Consider the following 25903-nt stretch of genomic DNA (forward strand, 5'->3'; position numbering starts at 1 on the left):
TAAAGTGACAAAAGTGCTTTTAACATTGTTAATTGGATAGAAGTTATGAGGGTGTTTTCTTGTGTTAACTCTATTGATATGTTTATAAAAATGGCTAATGATGGACCCTGAGAATAGATAAATCAGCTTTGGATATAAATCATGGGCCAGAGGAATAGACAGAGGGGTAACCAGAGGAATAGATGGAGGGGCAACCACATAATACATGTACCTCATTACTTAGAGTGGAGAGGTATAAAGTGTCTTAGAAGCATACATGTTGCATCACAAATAATATCTACAGCAGAAATAACATATTCTGATAATCAAACTTATTTGCAAAAAAAAACAAAACAAAAGCATCCAAAAAGGCATATATGATTTAGATTGTTCATGTAATTAAAGGAAGATGATGCTTCACAAACACACCCACACTCAACTATAGCAGAACGCATTTTTCTCTTGAAAACATATCAATTATGCTAAAACCTTTGTTAGCAGCAAAATAACTACTTTTCTCCCATTCTTACATGTGACTTTAATAACCAGGCTTTGATTAAATTTCTGGGAGAGATTTCCCACCATTTCATTTAAAATTCTCCAAGTTTTCTACAGACTTCATGGGAGAAACTGATTCTCCCTCACCTTCCAGAATCTAGAGGAAGAAATGAGCAAAGACTTCTTGTTTATCACTTCTCCAATTTGCCTTTATAAGGGAGAAGTTTTTGTGATGGATTATATGGACAAAATGTCAATATTGTTATTTTTCAAACAGAATTAACTTAAAAGTTCTCCTTGTTATCAAGGTCAAGGCCACAAAGTCTATTCTTGATTTAACTCCATGGAAACTGAAGGAGAATCTATATATACACATATCAAATTTTATGGCATCATTCATTCAATAGTAACATACATAGTCAAAAAAAAAATACGCAAATTCATCTATTACAATCTACAGTGAAATTTGTCTAAACGTAACCTTAAGAGAACCAAAAACATATGTACGTGTCAGTTTTTGTAAGTATCAGGCAAAATGGGAAAATCACAAAATATGCATGTCAAAAACCCTCAGATTCACTCAAGGACGCTTTCATAATTTGGAAAATCAAAGTGCTGTCAGTGCTGGAGGTTTTTGATTCTTGTGTACATTGTAGAATGAACAAAATTTCAAAGATTACATAATGAAAAATAAAATTGTGATCACACATAAATTTGCATTTTTCGTATTTAATATCAAGAACCATTTTTTTTCCTAATACAAATATGTATGTATAAACTGTATGTCAAACCATACTTCTGATCCAATTTCACACACAAATATAAATTTTGTTCCATTTCACATTTTTCCAAAATTTTTAAAACTGCCCAAAAGTTAATTTGCATTAATATTAAAAAAACTATAGCAATACATTATTGTATTCAAATAAAATCAATCTCAGCTTAATAAAATAATTTCCTTGATGAACATAAGATTTCCAAAGACTTGACACTTTTATCAATTTGAATTTTCCCACCTATTTTATTTGTTAAAATCACTGCTTTTCACTTTCTGTTTTATTAAAGGTAAAGATCCTAAATGATCAAAACCATCATCTGATCTCTGCATCACTAGATTTGTTCAGAAATTTTTCAATAGAATGTTAGAATGTTGAAAAAAACAAGGTTTTTGACAGAGTTACCGACGTATCTACCTTTGAATTATTCAATTTTAGTGCATTTCAATTTTAACTAAAGTGAAAAATGTCATTTTTTCCGTGAATCTGATGGTGCAAATGGTCAAATAGTATGTAGTTTTCATACCATGTTTCACCCACTGCCAGATTCTTATAAAAACTGACACTTATAAATTCCTTCATATCAGTTTTAAAATAGTTTGAACCTGTATTAAGTAGCACTAGGATCATGCAAAATGTGATTCATGGGTAAAAAGCCTACATATTTTTATTTTTGATATTTTGTTTGAAATGTCATAGTAAAGAGAAATTAACATGTGGTTTTTCATATAACCTGTCCTCTTAGGAGAAAAAAAAATTATATAGAATGCACTGTAGATTTCAAAATTAAGGGAAATAACTCTGTAAATGATGCTGAAATACAATAGAATCAACTGGATTTTCAATGTTGATTATCTCCTAAGAGCAGACAGATTTGAATGAATAATTACACATTTCATAGTATAGACCCATAAAACAACTTAATTACAAAATTAAAAATATGTAGCCTTTTTTGGGGTGTATCACATTTTTCAGATTTTGCATGATTCTTACAAATACAGCTACTTAACCAAAGGATTGACTAAAACCAAACAAATCTTCAAGTCCAAAAGAGGTTCAGCGTAGACAGGATTCACTGTACATGATTCTAACACACCACACATTGAGCACTCATTTTCAATAAAATACCAGGTATGTGCAATCAAATACTGTCAAAGTACTTTAATTTGTGGAACCAATTTTGTGGATTAGGGAAGAAACACAATTTCATGGATTCTTGAATTTGTGGTTTTGAGGTTTTCAGTTTACACATCTACATGATCTATGGGATTCTCCTTTTTGTTGGGAAGCAAATTTTATGGTTTGGTCTATCCACAAAAAACATGAAAATTGGTACACCACAAACAATAGTACTTCCACAGTACTGATAATATAGAATGATTAAATTCATCTTGTTACATGATATGGTTAGATGGACAAATACTGAACACATACAAAAGCACATTTCAAGCACATGAAATCCATAAACACTTATTGAAGCACAAATTTTCCAGCACAAAATTACACTGGGAACTTTTCAAGCACACATTAATTTTAAGATTTTTTTCAGCCCATGAATTCCCCTTAAAATTTACAAACATATATATGAATTTATAATCAGCTGATTCAGAGATACCACTTTCAAAAGTACAATAAAATCAGAAATATTGTGGTTATCAAACATCTGCAGGACAAACCACATTTTATCTATTTTTAAAAATAGTTTACAGATTATGCATTAAATCTTATATCCATTCCCATTAACATAATTTATATATAAATTCTATACTTGTGTATTAAAAGACTACATGTATATTGCTCAATGGCTATCTAGCTCTGTCACCACATTATTACATAAGTCTAAGAGTATTCTGAAATTTCACTACAACTCCAATCACTATCTTTGGGGTTTATGATGCACAAATAGTAGAAATATTCTTAGATTTTTAAGTTTTGCGGTGTTAGGCACCGTGTTTCATAAAGCTTTTGTTCATTTATTGTTGTTTTAAATCAAACTTGTTCTCCACCACGATTTGCTACCATTAAGTAAGTATGCACAGATATAAATTTATAAATAGGGCCAAGTAAAATTACATGGTATATTCTCATCCAACCTTCTAAAAAAATATGGGGCGGTTGGAGGACTTTTATTTTTTTATTTGTTACCAGATATCTGCTAGCCTAACTTTAGCTATTTGAAGTATAGATATGTTCTAAATCCATAGCCACATTAGTTTCAGAGAAGAAACACTGTTTTAGACACTAAAAAATTAACGAATTGAATGTTATTGTATCTTAATACTAGAATCTGATGCAAAAATCCTGATTTACAAATTCTGGCCAATTTTTTTAGGTTGATGAGGGATGAGAATCTTCTAATTAAATTTATTTGGCCTACCAGTAAGTACTCCTACTATCATTATCCAAAGTCCCTTAAAACTAAATCAATTTTTTTTTCAATTCACAGGGTTTTTGGGTACTGCCTAAATATGTAAAACCCTTATACTATTACAAATGACTTAAGGGCTGTTCAAAAATAAAAATACTGGGTGGGGTGCGGGGAGAGGGGTGACCCTTTTCAAATTTTCAACCCAAACATTAGTTACTGTCTTCTCTAAACTATCATAATAATTATTTCTGCAAGTTAATACCCACCAACCATCACTAACCCTTCCCACCCAAGGATTAATTTTAGGACAGCCTTTATACCACTGACACTCTTAAATTTTAATATTTAAGCTCAGCCAAAGCACTATAGTTAGCCACCTATATAGTTTGATTGTTTACTTTATTTTGAACACAAAGAAATTACTTATAAATTGTACATGTATCTGGAAATGGCAAAGGGCAATATCCAAGCAAAAGAAAAATAGAGAAAGATTTGATGCAAACATTCTAATTTTTGCAGTGTACCGGTACTACTTTTGCGTAAATTTCACAGAAGACAGATAAGTGCAAAACATAATACTCCAAAAATTGATTTTTAATAATTTAATATGCTTATCATTCTCTGAAATCACAAAAAATGTGAATATGTATACTTGACAAAATCTGCGAAAATTAATACGTTGATGGTAACCCACCCCAGCAAGATGTGATGCTAGTAAGTCATACTGTAGTTGATACTGTAAAACATGTCCAATCCACACCACTTTCAAATTATTGGCTTTGTTCAGTTTAGGCATAATGTGTACATTTGCTTTTACTTCCAATTACAAATGTACCGCCAAATCTTAACAGACCATGAAAATAGATACAATCGAGGTAGACCTAGATTAAGGTTGACAACTTAAAATCAGTGATATGTTTGTATTATATTCAATTTCATCAAAGACTTTCAAGCATTCAGTTAAAACAGAATAAAATCAATCTAGGTTACTTAGATTCTAACATGAATTTCATGTGAAATGGTTTACGAAAGCATACAATTGATTTGCAAGTCCTAGGTCTACCTCCTTAAGTGACCATCCATGGGAGACAAAATCATGGTCATACAAGACAAGTGTTCTCTATAAATAAAGAGATATTTTAAGGAGGTAGACCGAGGGTAAGGGACATAAATCTTTAAGTCAGTGACATGTATGTATCATATTCACTTTCACCAAACCCTATCAAGCTTTCGTTTGAAACAGAATGAAATCAACCCAAGTTACTTAGATGCTTACATGAGATTGATATAAAATGCTGAATACAAACGTTCCTATGATTTGTAAAAGTTGTGTCCCTTACCCTAGGTCTACCTCCTTAATCACAATCTTTTAAGGCAGATTATTGCTGAATACAAGTGGTCTCTAATACAGTTTTGACTGTATTTTATGAATAAAAGTACATGTAATTAATACATCATTTTTTCACACAAAATTTCACACAAACAAAATTGAAAAGCTGAATGATTGCATAGCACAAACAAAAATACCAAGGACAATAGCTGCATATGAATGATTCTATTGGAATAGTGTTAAGATCATTATAATGATACAATCACATAATAACCACAGCTGGGTAGGGTGGCAACATTCTTAAGCATGATACCTAGATCTACATGTATAGTACTGAAGAAGTTTTTAACAATATCTCTGGAGCTTCATTTAATACAGTATGCAAAAAGTCCATTTTGAAATTTCATCAGATTAAGATAGATAATTTGTGAAAAAAAATCTTGGTATTCCTTTCATATCAAAAAAATTATTTTGCTTTTCATGAAAAAATAAAAATGGGAAATTTCTGATTTCTTTCTGAATTGCAAATTTATACCCATATATCATGTTAGTTCCAGTTTCAGCCTTTCAACTCCTGCTTCTGCTTATATTAACACATATTTCTGGGTATTTTTATGAACAAATTAGGCAGTTTTATTAGAAACTCCTTATCTACAATTTAACTGCTTCAAAATTTTTTCTTCTAAAAGCAAACAACTTGTTGACTTGAATAGTTATATAAAATAAATAACAGACTGACTGGTTTGTATGCTTAGAAAATGCCCTATACTGCCAAATTACTATCATTCATATTACTCTTTCATTCTTCATAATGGAAAATTGTTCTCTGTCGTAGCCAACGGACTGTGATATCAAATGTCGTAAAACTAACACCCACTGCTATAGGTCCTTTGATCCAGTTCATACTAAGTCCTTTATATAACCCTCGTATACCTTCCTCAAGGAATACACTTCTTCCTGTTACCCAAATACCCGTATAGTCCTTAGAGTGCCCAGTACAACCTAAAATAGAATTGAATATCATAAGATAAATTTACATGAGAATTTACAGTACAAAGCAGGCCAATATACAAACTTCCGGTTTTTTAAAAACATACCTTCCTTCAAAGTAAACACATTCTAAAACAGAAAATATCTCTTGTGATTTTAGTGTCATTTTTTTTTTCAAATCAATACTTCACAAATGACAGAGTTCATCTGTTTTGTAATATTATATTTTTCCATATGTACTTTTTTGCGTTGTGTAACTTGCTCTTCATCTAATGTTCTTCAAATCTGCCTAGCACTGTTTCAAGATATCTATCCCTTCATATGAACTTCTGACATTTCTTCTTCTTCCTTAAATTAGCCCATGATGATATATAAACCTTACTGCAAGGAAGCTTAACTTGTATTTTTTAAACACACTTTCTAATCAATCACTACCAGCAGGCCATGGTCTTATTTATTTCATAAGTAATTGGTTTTATTCTATATGCCCATTAACCGAGAAAAAAAAAACTCATAAGTCAAGAATACAATGCCAACAGACTTCTTCTCCTACCCATACCTAAAGGGAAAGATTTGTGTTTCATCAGTGATTGGTTTAGTTTCTATAACTAAGAAATGGATTTATTTAAACAACAATACAATACCAGCAGTTTGCATTCTTCTTCTAACAATATCTAGAGGGTAAGATAATGATTGAGAAGCAAACCCAGCAACAGCTCCAAAACACCATCGCTCCAGCGGTGTCGGCTCAGCTCCTTTGGCATACTCTATAAAATTAATGAAAATTGTTAAGTAACTGTCTTTGTAAGAATCATGCAAAATCTGATAAATATGATACACCCCAAAAAAGGCTACATATTTTTTTTTTGTAATTAAGTTGTTTTATGGGTCTATACTATGAAATGTGTAATTATTCATTCAAATCTGCCTGCTTTTGGGAGATAATTAACATTGAAAATCCAATAGATTCTATTGTATTAGAGTGTCATTTACAGAATTATCTCCCTTAATTTTGAAATCTACAGTGCATTCTATATAATTTTTATCTCCTAAGAACACGGGTTATATGAAAAACTGAATGTTAATTTCTGTTTACTATGGCAATTCAAACAAAATATCAAAAATAAAATATGTAGGTTTTTTTACCCATGAATCACATTTGCCCCGTGCAGGTCCGGGTGTTAAAAGAATAGGCCTGCAGGAGCGCTAAGCTTGTCGTATAAGGCGACTAAATGGTGCTCAGAAACCTAGCCGGGGGCTAGGCGCTCTGCCCACAGAGCAACTGGGATGTGTGCCCCAGGTGGTGAAATGGGGTACCCCTGGCGTGTTACATGCTGGGGTTGTCAGGCTATAATACAGAAAACCTGACCGCAAACCATAGTGGTGCACCGTGTTGGGAAAGATGCCACGTTCCTTGCACGTTAAAGAACCCTGCTGTGGTATTCGATAGAAGTAGGAACCTTTGTCCCATCCTTTTTTTTCATTTCATGTTCATCGTCTGAATATAGCTGAAATATTGCTGCTCGGACGTTAAACCCCAACAAACAAAACAAACATGAATCACATTTTGCATGATTCTTAGCTGGAGTGCTACTTAATTTCAAAGTTTCAATACTGTTTCAGCAGTGATTATATTGTTTACATGTCATTCACTTAATTTTCTCAATCTAAAACAGATGAAGAAGAGCTGAGTAAATCACATTTTGATGATGATTACTTATGGAATAGTTTATGTAAAGAATGCATTTTTACATTGTCTCCTAAATCATGTAAATCTAGCATTTTTATTGTCAAAATTTTTAATGTAAAGTAAGATGCTTATTTTAAAATAAAATCTAAAAAAATCTTTTAAATCCTGATTTTTGATGTAGGTACCAGGGAGAGAATTACAATCCATAGAGCATTATTTGCATTCAAAATTCTTAAAAAACAAGGGAGACTACTTAATGATAAAACACCTCTGGTACTGTTATTACTTTTGATTTTGAAGCCCCATCTCCCTGTGAACCTTCCTCAATCTTAAACTCATGAAATCAGTGGTATGTTTGTATCATATTTAATTTCACCAAAGCCTATCAAGCTTTAATTTGAAATAGAATGAAATCAGTCTTACTTACTTTGATGCTTACATGAGATTGATGTAAAATGCTGAATACAATGTTTCAATGATTTGTAAGAGTTGTGTCCCTTACCCAAGGTCTACCTCCTTAAGTTGATTTTTCACAGTCACTGAATACTAACCAATTTACATTACTGATTCCTAAACAAAAACCTATTTTTATTGTTTTTATTTTGTTTCAAATCAATAAATCACACTTACCGGCATGATATTTTTTTAAGGTTTCGTAAGTAAAAAAGCTAGTTCCTGAGTACATAGTTGACCCCATCACTGTTGGTAGATAACCTCGCCATAATGTATTAAATCCCTCATTCTTATGAGTCTTTTTTATGACTTGAAATAAATTAGAGTACCTGCAAAAAAAAATGACAAAACTTGTATACTTTTCGTTAAATATCAGAAAGTAAATATTTGGAATGAAAAAAAAACCTGATTTATCTGAAAGTAGAAAAATGTAATCTGATAAAGTACTTAAATGGATTCCATTTCATTGCATTCCTCCTATTAATAACATACATAACCTCCATATACATAACTCTTTCCTATCTTTCTCCAAATAAAAATTCCTTTAGAAGTAAAAAATCAGAAGACCTTCAATTGTATAAATTTTTTTTTTCAATATTTACTCATTAACTACATTTAGCATGTTTTAATTGTTCTGTTTACCTCCCTTAGAAAGACCTGTCATTTCTGCATTTGACTGTATTTCCATTAAAAAAAAAAATCAAGTAATTCATGGATTATACATTTACATATTTTCATTTCAATTGTCTTCTTAACATTATTATGTTTCACTCAACAATTATGCAAGTATCTTAAGGAGGTAGACCTAGGGTAAGGGATATAACTCTTGAAATCAGTGATATGTTTGTATCATATTAAATTTCACCAAAACCTTTCAAGCCTTTCTCTTAAATAAAATGTAAGCTACTTTGGTGCGTACACAAGAATGATGTAAAATGGTGAATACAAACATTCCAATGATTTGTAAGAGTTGTGTCCCTTATCCTAGGTCTACCTCCTGAAGAATAAATCTTTGTAAGAATCAGGCAAAATGGGAAAAATCAGAAACATGCATGTCAAGAACCCACCACTCTGACAATATAAATTCACTCAAAGATGATTTCTCTATTTGAAAAGACCATTAATTGAACTCTGCATTGCTGGACTTGTTCAGAAATTTTTCAAAAGAATAACGTTTTCTGACAGTGTTATCTCCCCTTTATATATCCATTTTTAGTGCATTTCACTGAAATTATAACTCAATGAACAAAAATGATCAGGATAACCTTGTCTACATTCCTTGATCCTGATGGTGCAAATAGTCAAACAACTTTCAAAACGGTAGGTTTTTTCCTGCTATAATTCACCCAGTGCCTGATTCTTATTGACACTTAAATTGTAAACTTAAGAATTTCTGTATACATTTGAACCTTTGTTCAACATAGGTTTGCCAGAATAAATAATATGCAATAGCATCTGTATTTTTTTTATTAAAGTACTGAAATGATATGCATAAAATGTAAATATGAAAACTTGTTTCTCAAAATTCTGTTGATTTGCCTCAGTTGCAGTGCAGCAAGGAATAAAATGTACTTTACTTACTGATTACATTCTGTGACAGCCATGAAAGCCCTGAATAGATCTAAAGGTACTCATTGATTAAGTCCTGTGACAATCATACGAGCTCTGACTAGATCTAAAGGTACTTACTGATTGCGTTCTGTGACAGCCATACGAGCTCTGACTAGATCTAAAGGATATGTAAACGTTGTTGATGTAATACCAGCTAATGATCCTGCTAAAAACCGCAAATGTGGTGGTAAATGCCTGAAATATATCATTTTTCCCCATTAAGTATAAATATATAACTATAACATGTATAACTCAGTGATTTTATGAAAGAATCTTTATTTCCTCATAGACTCTGTGTGTTAATTTTCTTTTTTTTTTCCTTTTTTAAATTTCTTTTTTCTTTACTATTTGTGCCTTTCTTTGTAGACATAATTTTATACCAACATCATTAAAATATGACTGATAAAAAGCTGTTTTAGTAAGTTTTAATTCACTAGATAAGATTACTACATTTTTCAAAATGTTCATTTTTGTTTTGTTTTAAGTAGCACTCCACTTATCATGAAAAATGTGATTCATGGTTGGAAAGCCTACATATTTTTATTTTTGATATTTTGTTTAAAATGCTTTACTAAACAGAAAGTAACATGCGGTTTTTTATATAACCACTGTTCATAGGAGATAAAAATTATATAGAATGCACTGTACATTTCAAAATTAAGGGAGATAACTCTGTAAATAACACCCAAATACAATAGATTTTGGATTTTCAATGTTGATTATCTCCTAAGAGCAGGCAGATTTGAATGAATAATTACACATTTCATAATATAGACCCATAAAATAACTTAATTACAAAAACAAAAATAAAAATATGTAGCCTTTTTTGGGGCATATCACATTTTTTTCAGATCTTGCATGATTCTTACAAAGACTGTTACTTAATTTGTTCTCACTAAGATCATTAGCCAAGTAAAAATGTCCCAAATGCTGGATTTTTTAAAGGAGTAAGATCAAGATAAGTCTTTTTTATGTACATGTATAAGCTTGGATTTCAAATTATAACAAAACAAGCAAAAAGAAAGATAAATAACATGACTCGAGCAACACATGCTATATAAGGTTGCTTTAACTAAGGCCTAAAAAAAGTATCTGTGTCTTTTTACCTTACCAACCATAATTTTTTGTGCCCTACCATAATTTTTTGACAAGCACTATCAAAGTTTTAATGTGACTACAGATCAAACCAACCAAAAAAGTTTTGAAAAAATAATAAAGTTTTGATAAAATAGGATCGGTAGGGCAATTTTTTTCTATAGCAACTGGAGCTCATCATTTTGTGCAATTATTGGGGGTTCAGTTATGAATCAGGGATGAAATTTCCTGAAATTTAAGTTTTTCTAATAAAAAAGTTTAGACTCAGGGACAAACAAAATAGGGTCACTCTGGGTACAGTTAACACACATATTTTGTTTTGGCCTTGACTTATAAAACTCACTTTTTCTTTTTGTTCTTGTTAAGTAAACGCTTATACTGTTCATGAGCTGTATATTGTATGGCAGCGTAAGGAACAATTCTAAGCATGGTGGCAGAATTGCCCCTCCATAGAAAAATAAAGCCTTCATGTTTCACAGTGTGTATGATAAAGCGTATAGCAGCTATAAAGGAGAAATGCCGATTGGAAACTGAAAAACATACATATTTATTAGCATGAACATGTGTGCAATACATTTGTATATCAATATAGAAATTATTTGGACAGTTTATAATTGATGGAAACTTAGGCACTGGTGAAATTTTCAGAAACCGGCAGGGTAGGAAACTCACTCAAATTCTAGCCAGTCCTGAATACAATTTTTCAATATATTTACTATATGGCTATATAGATTTTTGGTAAAATTAACCAACCCTGCCAAAAAGTAACCAGTCTCAGACTGGTGGGCAGGCTACTATTTCTAATGCTAAAACCAGAAAATAGATAAATACATTTTGTAGATGAAAGTAAATTTACAGCATTTAATGGATTACGTGCTTTTGACTGTTAGCTGATAATATATATAAGACAAAAGTAGGAAGACTTTCTGAACACTACTTCCAAAATTATATAACATGTTCCTGCATTTTTTTTCTCTATGTTGTAAATTAATAAAACATGTAAGTACTGTTCTGGCCAAAGAAGCAACTAAATTCTGTCTTAAAACAATAGATATCTAATTAATACAATAATAGTACTTACTCTGAAAGTTTATTTTTGTTCTGTCCAATGGAGCAATGACAGTCTTGGCTACAGCACCAGCAACAGCTCCAGCTATTAAAGATGTAATTATCTTATTGTGATTTGGTACCTACAATATAAAATAAAGAGCCTAGCTAAACTGGTGTATTGGCAGTAACTTTAAAAAGAGCCTAGCTACACTGGTGTGTTGGCAGTAACTTTAAAAAGAGCCTAGCTAAACTGGTGTATAGGCAGTAACTTTACACAATAAAGAGCCGAGCTAAACTGGTGTATAGGCAGTAACTTTACACAATAAAGAGCCTAGCTAAACTGGTGTATTGGCAGTAACTTTAAAAAGAGCCTAGCTAAACTGGTGTATAGGCAGTAACTTTACACAATAAAGAGCCTAGCTAAACTGGTGTATTGGCAGTAACTTTAAAAAGAGCCTAGCTAAACTGGTGTATTGGCAGTAACTTTACACAATAAAGAGCCTAGCTAAACTGGTGTATAGGCAGTAACTTTACACAATAAAGAGCCTAGCTAAACTGGTGTATAGGCAGAAACTTTACACAATAAAGAGCCTAGCTAAACTGGTGTATTGGCAGTAACTTTAAAAAGAGCCTAGCTAAACTGGTGTATAGGCAGTAACTTTACACAATAAAGAGTCTAGCTAAACTGGTGTATAGGCAGTAACTTTATACAATAAAGAGCCTAGCTAAACTGGTGTATTGGCAGTAACTTTAAAAAGAGCCTAACTACACTGGTGTATAGGCAGTAACTTTACACAATAAAGAGCCTAGCTACACTGGTATATCAGGGATTGAATTTCAGAATTGTTTCCACCTTCTAAATTTAACAAGTACTGAAAATTTAAGATTTATTGGTTATTTCTGAACTTTGCCTATATGATGTATAGAATTCCACCAAAAAATTTCAGCATGTGAAAAAAATCATTACTAGCAAAAATGAATTTCAACTTGTATTAAGCAAGTATTTCCCCTTAAATTCAATCACTGGTTTATTGGTAGCAACTTTCCATAATAAAAAACCTAGCTACACTGGTGTATTGGCAGTAATTTTACTCAATAAAGAGCCTAGCTACATTGGTGTATTGGTAGTAACTTTACACAAAAATTAAATACAACTTACTGATCAAAACTCATCTTTATATCGAAATTTGACATGCATCTAAGTCTGCTTTAAGTGTTATGTACATGTGCATTTATATATAATTTTTGTTTACATGGATGGATTTTCAGTCTTCCACAAGTGTACACAGCAATATACATGTACATGTACCTTATATCATCAGGTATTCTAGGATTGTTTCAAAATTTTAGGTTTCCATGGGAAAAATATAAATGAAGATTAACTTTTTGCATTCCAAAGTTTGCTTACCAAGACATGGGAGATGGGACAGTGAAATCCTAGAAACACTGTTACATGTACATGTACATTTTTTGTATGATCATTGATAATGATATAAAATAAAATGAACTTACATACAACTTTAAGAAACACATTTATGCCGACATACTTAACATACATGTACATACATGTACATGTATTTGTATACATGTACATATGAATGTGAATAGTATATTTAAAACAGTACTACATGTGCATGAATACATTGTACATGGAAGTTAGCTTGTGGAGGTATGTGTCAATAGATTTTAAAAAGAACAGTTCCATGCTACATGTATTACTTGTTCGCTTTTTCCAAAATCTGCATAAAATTAACCAAAAATAAAAAAATAACAAAACCAGAACCCCTGAATTCACCTGGCACCTTGGTGTTCTTGGGTACTCATGATCATACTTTGATTTTTCACTCTTTCCAATTTATTACCCTATTATCAATCATAACAGTAAAAGCAAAATTGATAAAATATGAATTAAGTAGCTGTCTTAGTAAGAATTATGCAAAATCTGAAAAATGTGATACACCCCAAAAAGGTTACATGTTTTTATGGGTCTATACTATGAAATATGTAATTATTCATTCAAATCTGCCTGCTCTTAGGAGATAATCGACATTGAAAATACGGTAGATTCTATTGTATTTGAGCACCATTTACAGAGTTATCTCCCTTAATTTTGAAATCTACAATGCATTCTATATAATTTTTATCTCCTAACAGCACAGGTTATATGAAAACCGAATGTTGATTTCTGTTTCTATGACATTTCAAACAAAATATCAAAATAAAAATATGTAGGCTTTTTACCCATGAATCACATTTTGCATGATCCTTAGCTGGATTGCTACTTAACATGTATTTTAGTACCGGTACCTTTGAATTAACTTTATGCTCTTCTACATGAAAATGCTCTTCTCCATTTACTTTTTTTACATGGTTACTTCCCCTTGCCATGGAAGAATGGAGATTAGGTGTTGTCAATACATCAACAGGGGCTTCTTTTAAATTTATACCCATTCAGGTTACATCTGAAAATAATAAACATAGTAGCATAGTGTATAACAACTTAAATTGAGCATGAGTTCATTTACTCAGGATAATGTGCTTGTCTGGTATACTGGATGTTGTTGGTTAAATCCCTCATCAGGTCGCATCACAGACTGTGAAGTTGGTAGTCACAGCTTCTATGCCAAATATATGACACATAAGAGAAAGCGGTGACCGGTTAACCCTGAGTCAGAATAATAGGTATGAGTTGGGTGGCATATCTTATCATGTACCCACTGGCTTCTTCTTCTGTGAAAACAACAAAAATCGGGTTCAGTGATAAGACTAGTACAAAGCATTTTCATTAGATGAATGTTTTGTCCGGATTCAGGATGTAAACCACAACCAACCAAACAATCAAATTAATTATAATTGGGGGAAAAAATGACAAAGTGTATAAAATTAGGCATGTACATTTGTACATATGCATGTATGTACAATGTATTATTATGAGCTACTGTAGATTCGGTCAATAGATTTAACAATATTAAAGATCCATGGACTCCCTTTTTAACATGCATATTAAGTCTTGGTGATTTTCAGATGTCCTGAGCAGGGACTAATCATTGATGATAATGAGAAGTTGTAGTTAATTCTGTTTAAAAACAACAAAATAAAGACCAATGGGAGAAGTGAGCAAAAACAAGAAGTTGTTTTTTACATTTTGTAATTTCATCAGTGATCAAATTTATGGGATAAATACAAGCTGAAATTCAATTTTGCTAATATAAATTATTTCCACTTGCTTAAATTGGCAAGTGGAATTCTATAGGTAATATAGGTAAAGTCCAGAAATACCCCAAAAACCTTAAATTTAGGGAGCATAAATTTTCAGTACTTGCCCATTATAACTAGTGAAAGAATTTCTGAAATTCAATCCCTGTTCATAAAAATATACCAGTAAGTAATAATTCATAAGTTCATAAAAGAAAATAGCCATGTGATGTCATCCAAACATGTAAATCTCAAAATTAACACACATACGACTTACAATGTATTGAGAAATCAACTTCTAATTTCCTACTTTGGTTAATACAGACTTGCGAAGATTTTTTAAACTTTCTAGAACCTGTCAAATGGTCATTGAAAAAAATCAAATTTATATTGATTCTCTTAATTGCTAGCACATTTTCAGTTGTAATAACACTCTAATGAATAGACGTAGTTCTTATCAGTATTCTATTTACACCATTCACTTATTTCTCCCTTACATACACATGAAACACGAAGAAAATGTCCTTCATTCTTCACAATTATTTCAAAAGATAACAAGAGACTTTGAGGTGAGGCAAACAGAAACCATAAATGTATGTTTTAAAGCACATTACTGCATGTACATTACATGAATCAATCTGTGATCAGTCTTAAATCAATGATCATTTCCATTTTTGTATATATATGTATGTAAGGTGACCACTGATCAGTTCTTTTGATAGACATCATTTTAATCACTTTTTCTTTCATTTGCTTTTATAATGAGTGAAATTTGGATATAATAATTTAAGTTCAAAGTAGATCTAATATGTCACTATAATGAATTCGTTCCAATGACAATACTAAAATTTACCTGAACCAATCATCCATAATTTTTACATAACAATCCCCTGATCAGATTGATCATGGTCATTGATTATTGATCTGTCAGCAATTATTCAATCATCATTTATCAATAGTTCAACTAATTGTGAACTGTACCTAGGACTGGTTGTTCTAAGACTAGGCATTACTGGATACTGATTTCTGGTACATTTGTATTTATAAAACAGGTGATTTTAAAGGGAGAAAAATACAATCCAATTCATTCCAGGTGTTTACTCCCTAAGCAGAGGAATGAAAAAAATTATGGAAATCATTCATAAACATTGCCCCATTAATTAAACAATGTTAGCAGACCCACGGCTGTAAACAAAATGTACATGTATATGTATCATTTAAAAACTCTTTGTAGCGATCGATTCTAGACTCTAGTACATATACATTGTATCGTTTACAGCGAGCCCCGCGAAGTGGTGTAAGCTCTACGGTTATTACATGTACTTTCTAAATTTCCCTTATGGTTCCCCAATATACTAACGAAAAAAAGTCATGTCCCGGAAATAACAAAAAGTAACTGTCCCTACTGAGAAAATTCATCATTTCCTTCAATCAAAGAAACAAAAAAATATAGGTTAAGATTATGTTACAGTAAAAATAAATTCATCTTTTCTGATAGTTTTCAAGTCTTTCTCTATTTTTTTTTATTTATTTAGAGAAGTGAATGTAATGTTTTTAAACACTTTGGGAAACCAGTGGATGTACGTACCTGTATCTCCGCTGTACCACTGTCGCTGTTGCCAAGAATCTAACCCGCCTTGGAAAAATATATAGCTCCGATTACATTATCAAAATCGAAGCATAGCTTTTCTAAGATAGGAAAGGCAATCATTTTCTTGTTTTGAATTTGCAGCTGTCGTCTGAATTTTGTTTACATCTCATATGTGTAAAATATTCGTATCATCTATGGAGAACTGTAATATTTCCGGTATCTGTACAGATAGATTTGACCAACAAAAACTGAAATGGATGTTGCTAGAGAAGCCCTTAAGGGATAAAAAAATGTAAATTATTGCGAAGTGCTATAAAGTCATCGAGCATTTTGAAAGTGAGGGAAAAGGAGGTATGGGATTGGAATATTCTGGGGAGAAAAAATTTCAACTTATTCATTTATTAAAAAAAAACTCCCCCATTAATTAAAAAGACATATTTTCAAATAGAAATATTGATTTCGCTGGCTGCTTAAAAATAAATAAAAATGTTGCACTTGCGAGGCAAAAATTTTTCATCAACCCCCCTCTTTGTAATGTACTTTATTATTTTTACAAGTCTCGCACAGACAGTACATGTATGGTAAAGCTCACAGTGCTTGCTGATTTAGGCATTGCATACTCCTTTAGCAAATTCCTTTAGCATGGCTCCCATCGTGCCCATTGCAATATCTACTTCCCAGCCCTTTGTATGGACTGATTCAGAAACTGTATGGCATTCTGGGATTGCTGTTGTTCATGATCTATCTGATTGGTCTTTAGTATTTTTACGAGTATGCGGTGACATCGCAACATTGTTTAAAAGGATGCAAGTTGAATTTCTGAATTGGTCACTTGAAAATAAGTGCAAAAATAATATAACAGGTAACCAACCATACATATTTCCCGATATTTTTTTCTACATTTGAATAATTTTACATGACATGAAATCTACATCATGCGTATATTTTGCGTCTCTAAGCCTGCAACATGGTCAAGGCCAAGGGCAAAGTCCAATCTTGTCTCAAAAATCCTATTTCAAAACTTGTTGAATTGCTATTTTCAACAACTTTACACATACACGGTAAAGAAGACGATGCTAAGCGTCATTGTGTGCTAATCTTATTCAAACCTCGCATGCCAACATCATCAACATTACGGAGTTGTTCGTGAATTTGAGGGTCAAACGGATAGTGTTTCCAATCTTAAACAAACTTTAAGTTCACGCTTTAAACAAATATTACCTGGTGAAAAGATACAAGCTAGGATGTACTAATTTCTTTAAAAGGCAACGTTTATGCAACACTTAATCCAATTTACGCTATTTTCCATTCTTGGTAACTTTGTAGCAGACTAAATAGAGTTATCTCCCGTTTTATATTTCGAGATTAATTATTCACATTTGAATGAGTTATCGTACAGTACAACCGCGAGTTTTATGTTACAAATTGATATAAATTCTTATGGAATCAACTCACAAGTACAGCATAAAAATCAATCTTTCTTGATATGAGTACACCAGATGTTTTAGAGATTAAAATTTCAAGTGGAGATAACTAATATTTGTAAACAAAATCAAAATCAGGATGGTAATTTCATTTGATTAATAATTGAATGTTTGGGTAATTGTATTGTATTTTGATTTGATTGTATTTATATTATTTTTTTCTTTACTTTCAGGCTCGTTTCTTCAGCCAAAGTGATATTGACAGTGAGTTTTTTTTTATATTTCATATTTTTCTCCAAAAAAAGAGGACCACACCCACAAAAAAAAAAAAACTGGTTTTCACCATGATTACAATAATTCTCTGTATTCTTAGACGAAAAAAAAGACAAAAAAAAAAAAAAACAATAACATGGTACATTTAATTTGAAGTTAAATTTTTATAAAAATGTAAGATCAAAAAGGCTTTGCATTTTCGAAATAAATAATAAAATTAAAAGTACATTTTAAGTACATTTTGATACAATCTACTAGTTTCACTTGTGACTCAAATCAATGATCAGGGGTTCAGTTTAGGGTAAGTTCGAAGTCCACAACTCTCCATTTCTGATCAAAGACTTTTTTTAACATACATGTAGGTCATGGACCATCGATGCACTACATTGAATCTCTAAAAAGGACCTTTGGTTCACATCAGGATGACTTTTTAATTTGATATCTATAAAGGTTCTGGACCTTGCATCCTCGAATGCAAATCTGAACCTCTGATGAGAGTTCTTTTAAATTATAACAAAAGAGTGGGATGACTATGCATCACTGTACCTTTTATCGTAAGAACGGCTAAGTATTTTACATGTAGATGTAATTGATCAGAAATACTCTATCATAGAGTGGATGGATGTTTCAAATGAATCCCAAAAATTTTACCAATTTGATATAAAAAATGGAAAAGAATGGCAATGTGAGTTTGGAAAGGTGATGACCACTACTATTGCCAGCTACATTTGTATGGAAAACATACTCTGTTGAGATCTGAATGTGTTTGGGCCTGCTGGTCTTGTTGGACATCGTGAACTGGATAATTAGTCGTGCTAGTCAAAGTAGCGGGGACGAAAGGTTGCAAATCTACATTTAGGGTATGAGTTGAGGCAGGTCTAGCAGGGACAAAAGATTGCAAATCTTTATTTTGCATATATGATGGCACAGCTGAGATGATGTGTTCTGAATTTGAAGTACAAACTTACATAAATGGCTTGTGTTGAAGTTGATAGATTATTAATCATTATTGATTATTTCACTTCTGAGATCTTATTGATTGGTCACCCGAAGAATTTGTTCATTCATATTTTCTAAAACTTTCTGCTTTTGTAAGAGTTTGTCAAACATAGAAAAATCTCCATTGGAATGAAATCATTTGTGTGTCTCACTTCCTCTTCACTTAAATGTATAATAATGTCTTGTAATTGCACTCTTTTTCCCTGTATGGACTGATTTCAATTTCTCTAAATCCATTGGTTATAGCGCCATAAATATGGGGTATATATTGAACTAATCTAACAAATATTGAAAGCTCCTAATGACTGTTGAACTTTTAGTGCCATTTTGAATCTTACTCCAGTTCTAGCCAACGGCATTGTTATGGCAACATCAACAATGGGAATGTACAAAAATGTAATTAAAACAAATCATAATTATAAGAATCTGGGCAACAGGCTTTGACCCATATCAGTCCAGATTTCATGACTGTAAATGGGGTTTCTGTCAATAATAATTTGTTTTATCAAAAATTTTCCATGTCAACTTCTCTGAATCATGCACATACAAATGTACATACCAGTAAGTATATTTTTTTTTCTGGACATCGACATAGTTGTATACCACTTTTACAGTGATACCAAAGAACTTTTATTTTCAGGAGGAAATTTTTTTGCTACTTCTTCTGTATTAAGAGTGGTAAACCCTATCCCTTTCAATACTAAAAAATGAATACAAAATGTACAAAAATATCTTAAAAGACAAAAAGGTGTAGTTTACTGTCACTCTAAGAGTGATATTCCACTAGTCATAGTATGCCTCTTTCTAAGGAAGAGCTCAAGCCCATTTCTTTTATCAACCTATTAGTGCAAGATTTGAAACTACATATACTGTAAACATATTTTCATGGTACACATACCTAATTTTCAAAGATTCTGTCAAGAAAAAATATTCGCTGGTTTCAATTTACAAAATTTAAATAAAAAAAGAATAACTTTATATTATGTTTAAAGTAAATTTCGCAGGTACTATTTTTCACGATTTTCTGTCTGCCATTAAAATTAGTCATTTACAATAATGATAATGGATATGGTGAGCATGTCAAACAAACAATAACCCATATGTTCATGTATTTGAAGTGACTTCTGAAACTTTGAAAAAAAAAATTCTACTAACCTGGCATGATAAGATTTAGAGTTCTGTGTTTTATGACATTGTATGATATGTACATGTTCTCTTTGCCATAACTATACAATGTATAATTTCAAATTACAGAATTCAAGGAATGCTTCTTTTACCATGCTAGAAAAAGTATCCGAACTGAGGAAGTCTTATCAATCATAATGAGATCTCTTGGTTATAGTCCAACAAAAGAGGAATTATCGAAGTATTTTGCTAAATATGGACCAGGTATATACATATTAACCATAGAACGAAAAAGTTTTTTACATTTTTTTTTGTATCTCTTATTACAAGAATAGAGCTTATTTTTCCCCTTGCAAATCTTATTTCAGATGGCCTTTGTGAAAGGACATTGTCACAATCTTACAAATGATATCTCTTGATATAATTGCATGTACATATAGTATGCAGCTTCATTGCCATGTCCATCCACGTTACTACATATTTTATACATGTAGTGATGGATTCAAATTTATTTTTAAAAGTTGAAGGTCCTGGTTCTGGAAGTCATTGGTTTGCAATATGAAAACCAAAACTCCTCAATTACATGTAAGTGTAAATGACAAAGGTTGAAGGTCCATGACTGACATGTACACTGTGTATGTAAGTGAAGTGTCAAAGGTCCTACGTTAGAAATTGAAGATCTCAAAGCGAAGATCGTCAATATTTTAAGTACCAGTCAATATAAAATTCAGACACTACCAATGGTAAAGTGATTCATGGTGAAGAAAAACCCACCAAAAACCAAACAAACGATGCTTTTTCAGTCTACATATACTACACTTTCACATAACAACCTTTTCTGTATTCAGATTTGTAATTTGAGAAAATCATACATGTACATTTATCTCCCACTAAAATCAACCAAATCAAGCCAAATCAAGAATGGTAACTCTTGCAAAGTGCAAATTTCATGTGCAATCTATATAATTTTTATCTCAAAAGCACAACAACCAAATGAAAATTTAAGACTGGTTACGTGATCAGTTACTGTTTATGAACTAGAAATAGAACTGAATTTGGTGGGTTTTTGACATGCATGAATCACCTTCTGTCTGATTTTTAGAAAGACTGATATTAACATTTGAGTAACCCATAAATTCCTTAGACACTTACATGAATTTTTGTTGAAATTGTACTTTGTTAAAAGTTTTTATTTTCATGTGTTAGTAATATTCTTGTTTATATACCATTCTTTTAAGCTTTCAGCTCTAAAACAAAAGGGGATAGATTGGAAGGGGTGATCCATGTGCTCTAGCATATGCATACACTTCTTGAAATGTTCACGTTTCCCATTCTAACGTTCCTGCATTGTTTATCATTCGTATACACATCATTTTGTGTTTGTTTAAATGCACAATAGGATCATTTGTTTAAATGCATGATACATATATGAGTGTTCATTTATTTTTGTACTTTCAATATTTCCTTTATTCAACTGTTATTTTTATATATTGTGCTATTATTCTTTGTATTTTCATTAATTCTATTTTCGATTGTAACTTTCTTCATAAATATTTGTTAATATTTTAGTATACACATAACTAAATTTGATATGTTTTTCATTTTTTTCCCAGATATAGAGTTTGCTGCTTTTTTGGAGTGTATGCATGCACACAAAGAAATAGAGAAACCAGAAAAGGAATTGCTGAATGCTTTTAAGTCACATGACAAAGAGAGGCGGGGCTATGTTAATGCCAGTGAAGCACGACACATTCTGATGAATCTTGGTGAAAAATTATCCAGTCGAGAAGGTATGTCTATTTGTCTGGAAAAAAGCATACTGTTAGAAATCCAGCAGTCGGCACTACTCTGCCATTTCCACTACACTAAAAAATAACCTCGGATGTAGAAAGGAGAATTTCTTCTGGAAAAATTTGCCAGATTGTAGTCATACTCAGCTCAAAGTAGTTCTATCCACCAGGTGGCACTAAAAATTTGGTTAGATATTACTAGAAATAAAGAACAATAACTCAGTCAAGTATTTAAGCCTGAAGCAAGGAGCTAGGAAAAAAAGTAATATTACAAAAAATTTCAACCAGTAAAACTATAATTTTAGAATCAGATCAGTAAAAATTCCGTAGAGATTCTTCCACCTAGTGCCTCCAAGGTTTTTCTTCTGTGCAACTAGAAATGATGAGGAGATCCAATTGAGAAATCTAGTTCTTAGTTATCTCCCTTCATAGAAAATGATAGTGCTTTCAATTTTATCAAGAAACAGATTATATAATAAAAAAATGGTTGAAATGAATACTCTGAATAATTCTAAGCATTTAAAAAATAAAACTATGTGATATTTCAGCCCATAAATCACACTGCACGATTCTTACATATAGCTCGTATAGGTTAACAATAACTTTAAACTTCAACTGGGGTCAAAATTTACTTTGAAGAGCGGAAGGTACTGGAATTTTTCAAGGTTTAACAGTCCTCAGTGATGTGTTAATGAATAACCTGGATTTGGATAAATGAAATTTCAAAGGTCATAAGTCATAAATTGAGGGTCTTTGACCTCAGACCACTGCTAGTTTGAATGTAATAATAATGATAATGTAATATTAATTAGTACTCAGGTTATCAATTGTTCTTAGTTTTTCAAGAGTAATCACTGAACCAAGATTCTATTGAAAATCCTAGGACAATGACCAGACATGGGAAATATGTGTAGATATATACAACAAAGAACATAAATAACCAAAATCATACATACAAAGTAACAAAAGTAAATGAGCAACTCGTACTCCACTATAAACTAGGAGCATGCACCGGGTGCACTGATAGGGTAATTTTTTGGCTATTGAATTTGGGTTCATTGATTTTTATATTACCCTCAATGTACATATTAGTTTTTATACAATTTTAATACTGTGAAAGTATTATTGTTTGTGGAGTACCAATTTTCGTAGTTTTCATGGGTAAACCAGACAATGAACTTTGGTTCCCAAAGAAAAGGAGATTCCCATTGATGTGTATACTGAAATTCTAAAAAAAAAAAAAAGATGAATTCAAGAATCCCTGAACATGTGTATCTTCCCTACTCCACGAAAATTGTTATTCACAAATTAAGTAGCTGTCTGTAAGAATCATGCAAAATCTGAAAAATGTAATACACCCCAAAAAAGGCTACATATTTTTATTTTTGTAATTAAGTTGTTTTATGGGTCTATACTATAAAATGTGTAATTATTCATTCAAATTTGCCTGCTCTTAGGAGATAATCAACTTTGAAAATCTAGTAGATTCTATTGTATTTGAGCATCATTTACAGAGTTATCTCCCTTAATTTTGAAATCTACTGTGCATTCTATATGATTTTTATTTCCTAAGAGCACGGGTTATGTGAAAAACCACATGTTATTTTCTGTTTACTATAACATTTCAAACAAAATATCAAAAATAAAAATGTGTAGGCATTTTACCCATGAATCACATTTTGCATGATTCTTAGCTGGAGTGCTACTTAGAGTACTTTCACAGTACCAACAGTGTCCCTGTCTGATTTGCACTGGTACATGAAAACACATGTAATGTATGATTATCATTTTTTGTTTCAGTGGAAACCATGTTACGTGATGCCAACATTCAGCCAGGAGGACAGATCCGTTACAATGAATTTGTAAAAACCCTTCTGACTCCTGTGCCCGACTACTGAAGGGAATTTGTTTAGATTTATATTAACTCCAATCTAATTAAAAGCCAATCTCGCAGCTACAGGTTTTCTGTTATGTTGCGACATGATAGAAAACTGGGAGCTGCAAGATTGGCTTTTTATTAGATTGTATAAATACATTTATACAATATTTTGGATAAATAATTTGGTTAAACCATCACCAGTTTCATTATGAGCCAACAGAGTTTGTTCAGCATTACAATAGTATTTATTTCATAATAGTTAATTATAAGGCTAATTTTATGTGGTGTTAGTATTCTTAGTTTTTCATTTTAAGTTTGTAAGCAAAGTGAAAGCTGGAAAATTTTACAAGTAACGTCATTTTTCTAAGAAAACTGATTCCAGCTGAAACCATTGCCTGTAAGACTGAAAAAAAGACTTTAAAGTACTGTAGTTTTTAAAAATAGTCCCAGGGATCATAATATCTCCATCAAAATCCTGAGAATAATGATGAATCAAAATGATATAATTTTTTTTCAATTTTTGTGAATTCTTTTTTTTTTTTTTTTTGACATGATAATTTTAACAAACTTTTTATCAATAGTTGTGTTATATCTACTTTGATAAAGAGGTTCACATTTTGTGATGGAGCTTTTAGATTTATTTATTAAAAGACTAATTGATTTGATTTAAAATTATTAGTAAATTATAATTGTACTATTAATTGAACAGATAAGTTTTGTAATTACAGTATTTCTGTTCAGATAATTCTAGAAATCAATTCTGAAAATGACCTTATGTAGGAAATATGTTCGCTATAGAACTCATAGCAAAATGCTGACATTCAATGTGAACTTAATACTGGACAATATTATTAAAATTTGACTTGTTAATTGTTCAATCGAGTCACTGCATGTAGAATCTAACAACATAACATTCTACATTCTGTTTAGATGACCTTTTCAGAATCCTCAGAATACAATGCTTCCTCCATCATGAAAGCTGAAATCTGATTGGCTGATCACAAAGGTCATCTGAACAGAAAGTAAAATGGAGTGTTGCTCAATAAAGTAAAATATATTCAGTTACTGAGGAGAACAAGAAGTTGGTCTAATTTAAACTGGATCATGCATTGGACAATTGCAATGTATGTTAAGATGTTCTAAAAGGACTGTAATTCCATTACTTTTTTTTTAATTTGATATACATGCATCAAACAGAAATGTTGTGCAAACTTCTCATCACTTTATATTTACTGGTACATTAAAATTAGGTTGTGAAAAGTTTAAATTGTATTTAATTGTATTGTTATTGATAGATATGCAAGTTTCATTCACATTTATATTTACAAATAAATTAAATCATATATGATTATTTACAACTTTATATGTTTCATTAGATGGCAAAATTTTCTGGAGGTGGGTGCTATGTATTTTTTTTAAAGTTTTTTTTCTGGAAAATGAGGGGAAAATAATTTGACTAATCCCTGGAAAGAAAAAAAGTTTGTTTAAAAAATGACAAAAAATAAATCATGCTGTCTTTATGAAAGGTGCTATACATTTGTGAGATAAAAAAAAAACAGATTGTTTTCAATATCATTGTGAAAAAAAAATATTTGTTTTTGATTGGCCCTGGATAAATTTATTTTTGCTGAAGTTGCTGAAGGGGGAAATAGTTTGTCTCACAAAAAAATCCATAGCCCTCCGCAGACTCCAATGGTTGCTGCCTAGGAGTCAGTCCATATAAAACTCAGTATTGATTGATATGTTGTCTTTTTCCATATGCACATACTACACTGAAGTTTAATGGT

At 31.5% G+C, this 25903-nt stretch overlaps 2 protein-coding genes across 3 annotated transcripts; one reads left to right on the plus strand and one right to left on the minus strand.

Moving 5' to 3' along the window:
* Positions 1 to 846: 846 nt before the first annotated feature.
* On the minus strand, positions 847 to 17980 carry LOC148597336 (mitochondrial coenzyme A transporter SLC25A42-like). Of its 2 annotated transcripts, none has more exons than XM_088564458.1 (8): positions 17848 to 17980; positions 14148 to 14302; positions 11872 to 11980; positions 11134 to 11320; positions 9774 to 9890; positions 8262 to 8413; positions 6586 to 6708; positions 847 to 5953 (listed from the first exon to the last, which is right to left on the minus strand). In XM_088564458.1, the coding sequence occupies exons 2-8, from the start codon at positions 14289 to 14291 to the stop codon at positions 5751 to 5753; spliced, it is 1035 nt and encodes a 344-aa protein (XP_088420584.1). In that variant the 5' UTR covers positions 14292 to 14302; positions 17848 to 17980; the 3' UTR covers positions 847 to 5750. The 2 variants fall into 2 exon arrangements, with proteins under 2 accessions (XP_088420584.1, XP_088420585.1); XM_088564459.1 differs by lacking the exon at positions 17848 to 17980 and adding an exon at positions 16624 to 17750.
* A 94-nt stretch (positions 17981 to 18074) lies between these two features.
* LOC148597337 (calmodulin-like protein 4) lies at positions 18075 to 25467 on the plus strand. Its single transcript, XM_088564460.1, has 5 exons — positions 18075 to 18192; positions 18284 to 18314; positions 20577 to 20711; positions 22061 to 22237; positions 24038 to 25467. Exons 1-5 carry the CDS (start codon positions 18190 to 18192, stop codon positions 24133 to 24135), a joined length of 444 nt encoding a protein of 147 aa, XP_088420586.1. The 5' UTR covers positions 18075 to 18189; the 3' UTR covers positions 24136 to 25467.
* Positions 25468 to 25903: the final 436 nt, after the last annotated feature.

The sequence above is a fragment of the Perna viridis genome, chromosome 15, assembly GCF_037379345.1.
Source record: "Perna viridis isolate PV_CMFRI_1.1 ecotype Kerala chromosome 15, ASM3737934v1, whole genome shotgun sequence".
Classification (NCBI taxonomy): domain Eukaryota; kingdom Metazoa; phylum Mollusca; class Bivalvia; order Mytilida; family Mytilidae; genus Perna; species Perna viridis.

Excerpts from the sequence above, each read along its gene's own strand:
- LOC148597336 (XM_088564458.1), bottom strand. The coding sequence starts at position 14,291 with ATGGGTATAAATTTAAAAGAAGCCCCTGTTGATGTATTGACAACACCT. Across the intron at positions 11,321-11,871 it reads AACAAAAATAAACTTTCAGA|TTTCCAATCGGCATTTCTCC; the intron begins GTAAGTACTATT and ends TATGTTTTTCAG. Across the intron at positions 9,891-11,133 it reads AACAAGAACAAAAAGAAAAA|GCATTTACCACCACATTTGC; the intron begins GTGAGTTTTATA and ends GATATATTTCAG.
- LOC148597337 (XM_088564460.1), top strand. Across the intron at positions 20,712-22,060 it reads TTTTGCTAAATATGGACCAG|ATATAGAGTTTGCTGCTTTT; the intron begins GTATATACATAT and ends TTTTTTTCCCAG. Across the intron at positions 22,238-24,037 it reads AAAATTATCCAGTCGAGAAG|TGGAAACCATGTTACGTGAT; the intron begins GTATGTCTATTT and ends TTTTTGTTTCAG.